The sequence below is a fragment of the Stegostoma tigrinum genome, chromosome 45 (genome assembly GCF_030684315.1).
Source record: "Stegostoma tigrinum isolate sSteTig4 chromosome 45, sSteTig4.hap1, whole genome shotgun sequence".
Lineage (NCBI taxonomy): Eukaryota > Metazoa > Chordata > Chondrichthyes > Orectolobiformes > Stegostomatidae > Stegostoma > Stegostoma tigrinum.
The window spans coordinates 7542970-7552049 of record NC_081398.1 but is presented as its reverse complement, the minus strand read 5'-3'; the positions used below and the strand labels follow the sequence as shown (position 1 = coordinate 7552049).

The 9080-nt window shown below is 45.2% G+C and overlaps 1 protein-coding gene across 1 annotated transcript in view; it reads left to right on the top strand.

The window, feature by feature from the left end:
- The first annotated feature begins 210 nt into the window (after positions 1-210).
- Positions 211-9080, top strand: part of LOC125448665 (polyunsaturated fatty acid 5-lipoxygenase-like) — a 79279-nt gene continuing 70409 nt past the window's right edge. Inside the window, exons 1-2 of the mRNA XM_059642677.1 lie at positions 211-383; positions 6728-6884. Of these exons, the coding sequence (XP_059498660.1) occupies positions 211-383; positions 6728-6884 (330 nt within the window). The remainder of the gene's footprint in view (positions 384-6727; positions 6885-9080) is intronic.

Genomic DNA, 9080 nt, shown 5'->3' with positions numbered 1-9080 from the left:
GATGCTGCTAGATCTGCTGAGCTGTTCTTGATTTACAGCGTCCCCAGTTCTTTTGGTGTTTCTCTGGATTAAAAGTTCATGCCATTCGGCGATTACCTCCCACCTTGGACCCCGCTTTAAAAAAGGGTATATTGGCAGTGGAGGCAGTTCACAGGAGGTTCACTGGGCTGATTCCCGGGATGAAGGAGTTGACTTATGAAAACATGTATTATGAGGCTTTCTGCTGTGGATTGGCAAGGTAACGGTGAAAACCGTTCACGCCAGTGTCGAATGAGGCTGGGCCACGAAGCCCTCCATTGTCAAATAGCCCAGCAACAAAAGCAACCTGCAATGTTCTTGTGCCTTCATGTGGTGAAAGGTGCCAAAAGGTGCTTCACAAGGAAGTAAGTGATTGATGGTGACACCCGCTCTGTGTCTGAGGCTGGTTGGTCCACAAACATGTTCAAAGATGACTCGTGGCAGGGGAGAGGTGAGAGACAGAGAGATTGGCATGAAGTGGTGGGTGGCATGGTGGCTCAGTGGTTAGCACTGCAGCCTCACAGTGCCAGGGACCCAGGTTTGATTCCAGCCTTGTGCAACTGTCTGTGTGGAGTTTGCACATCCTCCCCATGTCTGCATGGGTTTCCTCCGGGTGCTCCGCTTTCCTCCCACAGTCCAAAGATGTGCAGGCTAGGTGGATCGGCCATGCTAAATTACCCGTAGTGTTCAGGAGTGTGTGGGTCACAGGGGGCTGGGTCTGAGTGGAATGCTTCAAGGGGTGGTGTGGACTTGTTGGGCCGGAGGGCTTGTTTCCACACTGTCGGAAATCTAAGGTAATCTAAAGTTTTCAGGGAGGGAATTCCAGAGCTTAGGACCCCAGGAAACTCAAAAAAAAATCAGAAGTTGGAAGCGGGAGTGGAGGGATTGTTGGGTCAGTGGAGAGAACAGAGGTAGGGGAGAGGATGGAGCAGGGAAGATGTTGAGAGCAGGGAAGGATTTGAACCCTGGCATGCAAAGTGACAAATGAAACCTTCCTTCTGCGATGAAGGCATCATGGACGATCTGCCCTCACCCACCTCTCTGCCCACTTTGTGTGTGGATCCAGTTCTATGGAGATTAGCCATTCAACCTCCTGCTAAGTTGGAAGGTCTAGCTGTCCCCTATCTTAGATAACAAGCTGTGGAGCTGGATGAACACAGCAGGCCAAGCAGCATCTTAGGAGCAGGAAAGCTGACGTTTCGGGCCACAACCCTTCTTCAGAAATGGGGGAGGGGAATGGGGGGTCTGAAATAAATAGGGAGAGAGGGGGAGGTGGATAGAAGATGGATAGAGGAGAAGATAGGTGGAGAGGAGACAGACAGGTCAAAGAGGCAGGGATGAGCCAGTAAAGGTGAGTGTAGGTGGGGAGGTAGGGAGAAGATAGGTCAGCCGCGGGAGGACGGACAGGTCAAGGGGGCAAGATGAGGTTAGTAGGTAGGAGATGGGGGTGGGGCTTGAGGTGGGAGGAGGGGACAGGTGAGGAAGGACAGGTTAGGGAGGCGAGGTCGAGCTGGGCTGGTTTTGGGATGTGGTGGGGGAAGGGGAGATTTTGAAGCTTGTGAAGTCCACATTGATACCATTAGGCTGCAGGGTTCCCAAGCGAAATATGAGTTGCTGTTCCTGCAACCTTCGGGTAGCATTGTTGTGGCACTGCAGGAGGCCCAGGATGGACGTGTCGTCTGCGGAATGGGAGGGGGAATTGAAATGGTTCGCAACCGGGAGGTGCAGTTGTTTAGTGTGAACCAAGCGTAGGTGTTCTGCAAAGCGGTCCCCAAGCCTCCGTTTGGTTTCCTTGATGTAGAGGAGGCCACAACGAGAACAGCGGATACAGTATACCACATTAGCAGATGTACAGGTGAACATCTGCTTGATATGGAAAGTCATCTTGGGGCCTGGGATGGGGGTGAGGTGTAGGGGCAGGTGTAGCATTTCCTGCGGTTGCAGGGAAAAGTGCTGGGTGTGTTAGGGCTGGACGGAAGTGTGGAGTGGACAAGGGATTCCCGGAGAGACTGGTCCCACTGGAAAGCAGACAAGGGTGGGGAGGGAAAAATGTCTTTGGTGGGAGGGTTGGATTGCAGATGGTTGAAGTGTTGGTGGGTGATGCGTTGGATCGGAGGTTGGTGGGGTGGTACGTGAGGATGAGAGGGATTCTGTTTTGGTTGTTATTGCGAGGATGGGGTGTGGGAGATGAGTTGCTGAAATGTGGGAGACACGGTTGAGGGTGTTCTCGACCACTGAAGGGGGGATGTTGCGGTCCTTGAAAAACGAGGACATCTGAGATGTACCGGAGTGGAATGCCTCCTCCTGAGAGCAACTGCGGCAGAGGTGAAGGAATTGGGAATAGGGGATGGAATTTTTGCAGGAAGATGGGTGGGAGGAGGTGTATTCTAGGTAGCTGTGCGAGTCGGTGGGCTTGAAATGGACAGTGGTTTCTCGGTGGTTGCCAGAGTTGGAGACAGAGAGGTCCAGGAAGGAGCGAGGTATCGGAGATGGTCCAGGTCAACTTGAAGTTGAGGTGGAAGGTATTGGTGAAGTGGATGAACTGTTCGAGCTCCTCGTGGGAGCACGAGGAGGTGCCGATACAGTCATCAATGTAACAAAGGAAGAGGTGGGGTTTATGGCCGGTGTGAGTACGGAAGAGGAATTGTTCCACATAACCTACAAAGAGGCAGGCATAGCTTGGGCCCATGTGGGTGCCCATGGCCACCCCTTTTGTCTGTAGGAAGTGGGACCACTCCTGACTTCCATGGCAGGAATTCTCGGCATCTAATTCCCTGGTGGTGGGTGGTAGAATGGGGAAATGTGAATTGAGGAAGTGAGATTGAGCAATATTGAGGATGTTAATGCAAGCCAATAAATGCAAATTTGACTCTTGCCACAAACTGGAAAGAATCGCATCTTATCATTGGTTGGAAAACAAAACTTCATACTCTTGACATTGAGAAGCTCGTTGCTCATCCAGTTTTCACAACTATTTAGCTGTGCACCATGTCATTCAAGGCGTTATCAGTCAGTTCACTCCAAATCCACATCAATTACTTAAGAAGAGTTTTACCTTGTATTGTTCCTAATTGTTAGGCCAATAGCCTTAAATCTGCGTCCTCGGATTATCGGACCCTCAGCCAATTAGTAGCAGGGGCGTTTGTGATGCAATGGCAGTGTCCTTACCTCTTGGAGTGACAACTGGTGGCGGTTTAGCCTGAGGGCCGGGGGCATATGATTAGATTATTATGGCTCAGAGATAGGGATATGGTGGTGGTGACTCTGAGCCAGGAGGGCCAAGTTCAAGACCAGAGGATATGCATGATATCCCTGAACAGGCAGACTCGGTGAAAAAGGCTGATTCTCACAACATTGGTGGTGGGACAGGAGGGCAAGGTTCAGATAGTAAATGTGGAGAGCAATTCTGACCCTCCTTTCTGCCTGATGTCGAAACAGTGATTGAACAGAGCCTCCCATTTGATTGTATGTCAGCTGGTTTTCCCCAGAAAAATTGCTGAACTTTTTGTTTACTGTTTCATATCTTAACATTGCATCTGCTTTCCTTATCACACAATCAGAGCTTGGAAATTCTGCCAGTGCTTGAAAATGATCACGTACAAAGTCACAGTTGAGACTGGGACACTCTTGGGTGCAGGAACCTGGAGTTACATCTTCTGCACCTTGATTGGAGAGAGGGAAAGGAGTCATAAGATAGTGGATGTGCCATCAACTGAAACAGGGATCTGTGAGTATTTATTTCAGCAGAGTCTCAGGGCTAACAGCTCTTGGCGATCGGATACTATGACATTAGTTGGTGCTTTGATTGGAGAAATCATTTTGAAATGAGAGATTTGCATGTGTGTCACAAAAGGCCTTAGATCCAATGTCATTTTAAGATGAAAGGAGGAAGATGTAAAAGGATCTTGAGGGGCAACTTTTTCACAGAGGGTAGTTCGCATGTGGAATGATCTGCCAGAGGAAGTGGTACAGGTGGGTACAGTTATAACATCTAAAAGGGCAGGGAAATGAAAAAGAAAGATTTAGAGAGAGATATGGGCCAAATTCAGGCAAATGGGACTAGTTTGGGAAACTTTATCGGCATGGATGTGCTGGACTGACCTACAAGAAGAAATATGTTTCCCTCATCCACATTATCAAGACCATTCAGCATCTTATACACTTCAATCAAGTCACTCCTCACTCTTCTACACTCTCAGCCTGTCCAACCTTCCCTCATAACACCAGGTCAGAGAGACTTAGGAATGCAGTTACGTAGTTCCTTGGAAGTGGCATCTCAGGTAGACAGGGAAGGCACTTGGCATGCTTGTCTTTATGGGTCAGAGCATTCAGTACAGCAGTTGGGATGTCATGTTACGGCTGTACAAGACATTGGTGGGGTTTCATTTGGAGTACTGCACACAATTCCGGCCACCCCACTATAGTAAAGACGTTATTGAACTGGAAAGAGTGCAAAAAAGATTAACAAGGATGTGACAGAGACTGGAGGTTTTGAGGTATAAGGAGAGGTTGGGTAGGCTGGGACATTTTTATTAAAGTGTTGGAGGCTGAGGAGTTACTTTATAGAGGTTCATAAAATCATGAGGGGCATTTTTCAAGTGAACAGCCAAGGTCTTTTTCCCAGGGTAGGGGATTTCAAAACTTCCAGAGGAAGTGGTAGAGGTGAGTACAATTAAAACATTTAGATGACGATTGGACAGGTACATGGATAGAAGAGTTTAGACGGATAGGGCCAAAGTCAGGCAAGAGAGCCTAGCTCAGTATGGATGAGTTGGCCAAACTAGCTCATCCCGTTTATCAATCTTGTAGATCCCCTCTGAACTGCCTTCAATGTATTTACATTCTTCTGTAAATAAGAGGACCAAAATTACACACAGTATTTGAGATGTGGTCTACTGCGGTGCTGTACAACTGAAGTACAATAGCTTTATTGTTCAATTCCCTTTGTAGTAAAGGGATATCTCCCTATGAGCCTTAATCACTTGTGTGCCCGCAATTTATCATTTCTATCATTTATGCATCAGAATATTGAAAGCCCTCTTAACTTTGGAATTCTGTAGTTTTCTCCGTTTAACTAATAGTCTGTTTCTCTTAATTCTTCATTTCATTCTTCCACATAATGCAACATTACCCATCACAGCATGGGTTTTATTTTTCACAGTAAACTTTGATGAAGAACATTGACAAATACCTTCTGGAAATCCAAGTACAATATGTACTTTGGATGCGTCAGAGACAAAAATAGAAATTGCTCATAAGGTAATTAACTTGGATTTCTTTTCATGGATGCTGCCAGACCTGCTGAGATTCTTCAGCTTTTTCTAATCTGTTTTAATGGCTGATTCGAACACCTTCCCCAATGGCAGATCGATAAGCTTATAGATTCCTGTTTTCTGCCTCCCCACTGAATAGAGGGGTATTTATTTGCTGCTTTCCATTTTGATGCGGCATTTCCTAAAACTAGGGAATTTTGAATAATTTATACCAATTCATCTAGGATTTTATTAATCACCTCTTTCATGACCCTAGAATGAAGTCTATCTGGACCTGTCAGCCTAGAGCTCCATTCATTTAGGTAGTGATGGGAATGAGGTCAGCCATGGGGACCCCAAAGAGTAAGAGTTCCTTGAGACTGTTAACCTGGTCTAATTGGACAGCCCTGGCTGACAGATAAAAACGGGAGTGTCAGGTTCACTCTGGGAGCCGGCTCTGCGCTCACTGGGTTAGTGTTAGGTACTGCACTTGTAAATAAAGAGTGACTTGGTGACAGGGTACTGGCCTTTGTGGAATTATTTCCATCTGCACACCTCGTGATTGTAATTTTCAAAGTTCCTCTCTTCCTTCCAGCTCCTGATTCAAAGCTATTATTGCGACTGAAGAATTATTGCTTCTGAAGAAGAGTCCAGACCCGAAACGTCAGCTTTCCTGCTCCTCTGATGCTGCTTGGCCTGCTGTGTTCATCCAGCTCTACACCTTGTTATCTCAGATTCTCCAACATCTGCAGTTCCTACTATCTCTATTATTATGACTGTGTTTTTGTTCTTGACAGTGAACTCAGATGCAAAATGCATTTGTTCAATTCCTTTATTTGTTACTAACTTCCCATTCTCTCTTGAGGACCAACACTCACTTTACTTACTCTTTCTCCTTTTAAATTGAATAGAATCAGTTCAGTGTGGAAATAGGGTACTTGGCCTTTCGAGTCTGCACTGACCCTCCAAAGAATTAATTTCAGAGGTCCTCTCACCTCTTTCCCAAAAACTAATTGACATGGACTGAATTTGGTTGATTCATTTGATGTATCCTTAATAGCAGAAAGTATAAGTAGAATTCCTTTATCCCAGTCCTCTGGAGAGTCTACAATGTTCATTTAGCACCTACCACAAAGTTCAGTCTCTATGTGGGGGCATTTGCACAGGACATAGAGTCATATAGTCTCCCTTGCCAGTTTGAGTTAGTTACTATTAAATTCTCTTCTTAGTATTGTCTCTTTTAATAATGGCCTTGGACCAAGGTTTCTTCCAATCTCTAAATATGAAAGATAAGGTATAAAGCTCAGGCCTGTCAAGACCTGTAGCATAAATGGAATTTTCTATCAGATTACAAGTCAGGTCGTTTCCCAGAAACATCACTATTTTTCATACATAAGCAATGCACCACTTCCTTGAGACTTAGATTTGCCACAGCCGGAGATGTGAATTTCTCCCAGAGCCAAAAGGATCACCTACAAAGTGACCATTGAGACTGGGACAATTCAAGGTTCTGGAACCTGGAATTATGTTTACTGCACGTTGATCGGAGAGAAGGGAGAGAGCTACAAGACCAGCATGAACAGATGGCTGCACCTTGATCTGAAGCAAGGATCTGTGAGTATATATACACGAAGAGGGGCTTACAGAATCTTAGAGACAGCAGCACTGTACTCCATACAGCTCTGGTCACCCTACAATATGAAGGATGCTATTGAACTGAAGAGGATGAAAAGAAGATTTACAAGGATGTTACCAGACTGGGAGTTTCAGTTAGTGGGAGATACTGGATAGGCTGGGACTTTTCTCCCTGGAGGGAAGGACGCTGAGGAGTAACATTATAGAGTTTTATAAGATCATGAAAGGCATAGCTAAGGTGAATAGCCAAAGCCATTCTTCCAGGGTTGGGGAGTCCAAAACTAGAGGGCACAGGTTTAAGGTGAGAGAGATAAGATTTAAAAGGGACCTGAGGGGCAATGCTTTCACACAGGGAGGGAACAAGCTGCCTGAAGAAGTGGTAGAGGTGGATATAACGACAACATTTAAAGGATATTTGTACTGGAACATAAATAGGAGTGGTTTAGAGTGATATGGGCCAGATACAGTCTAGTTCAGTTTAGGAAACCTGGTCGGCATGGGCGATTTAGGCCGAAAGCTCTGTTTCCATGCTCTATGACTTTAAAAGCTAATTGTCATTGATATTACATTAGGTGGTACCAGTACATTGATTGGAGAAATTATTTCAAAGTGAAATACATGTATTACACTGCATGTCTCAAAATGCTGAACACGCAATGAAGTTTGGACTGTGCAATAGTTTTAGAATTACAGCCAAGACTGACGCTCATTTGACTCCAGATGTGGGCTTCCTTCCACCAGCATTAAGCACTAATATTGTGGCAAATCCAAAAAAGTGGTCAGAGAACTTGGGGAAGCCAGGGTGGAGGTTGATATAGTTATGTTGGTTGAAAGATAAGCACACTGGCCAGAGCATTGAGGAGGTCTCACCTGGTCTTCTTCAGACTAATGTCACAGGAGCTTTCACATCTGTCCTTGCAGGAATAGGAGCCTCAGTTTATCATTTCATCTGGGATAAAACAGCTCCAACCACAGAGCTCTCTCTTAGCGTTGCACTATAGTGGCAGTTTTGATTTTTGTGCTTTAGTTTTGTAGTACAAACAGAACAAAGAATCTAGTAACTTTGAGACAATAAATTAATCATACCTTGTGTTGTGGTGTGGTTAAAGGCCAATTAAAAACCCAGTTCTTTTCTTTTACATTGACAAATGTTGGCCTTGCCAATAAATGCAGCAATTCAATCTCAAAAACCGCATTCTCAAGCTTTATATTTATCCTGAGCTCTTGTTTTTTATTCCCTTGCCTTTTCTTCTTTCAAATTCTGCTCCGTGTTGGAAACTCCTACCACGTATGAAGAATTTTGTGATTTTGCTCTGTACCCGTGATTGCTGGTCTTTATCCATTACTTAGAGATACCAGGGAATGTTCTGCCCTACTTAGATTGGTGTCAGACTCGTGCACAAATGATGGCAAAAGAAAATCTGCTTGTGGTTTTAAGTGTTTGGCATCTGGCAAATGGGGACAAATACTTGCTGAGGCAGGAACATCCATGTTCAGCAGAGTACGTGAATAGGATAGTTAAGAATGCCTATGAAAGACTTGCTTTCAACAGTTACGGCATAGAGTATAAGAGCAAAGAGATAATGTTCAAATTGTACAGAACATTGGTCAGGCCACAACTGGAGTATTGTGTGCAGTTCTGATCACCGCACTACAGGAAGGGTGTGAGAGCACTGGAGGAGGTACACAGGAGGTTCACCAGGGTGTTGTCTAGGATAGAGAAATTGAGCTATAAGTAGAGACCAAAAAGGCTTGGGTTGTTTTCTTTAGAGCAGCAAAGACTTGGGGAGGGACATGGTTGAGGTGTATAAGATTGTGAGGGGTACGGACAGGCTAAACAGAGAGCAGCTGTTCCTTTTGGTTGAGGGGTCAATCATGAGAGGGCATAGTTTTTAGGACAAGGGGCAGGAGAAACAGAGACTGGATTGTCTTCTCGTTAACTAAAAACCTTTTGTCGCTCATCATAATATCAGGAATGCTGTAATGACTGAAACGCCCTTTCAGGCATTTGGTGATCTCAGTTATAATTCTTGAAACCACCTGGACTGCCTCCAAGTAGTGAATGGTGAATGATAAAGTGATAATTTTGTGTGAAACTCAAGAATTTGGCCTACTCCCAGCTTTATGAGTGAGAACTGCCCTTGACAGTATATCTGCAATTTAACGTGTTTTCAT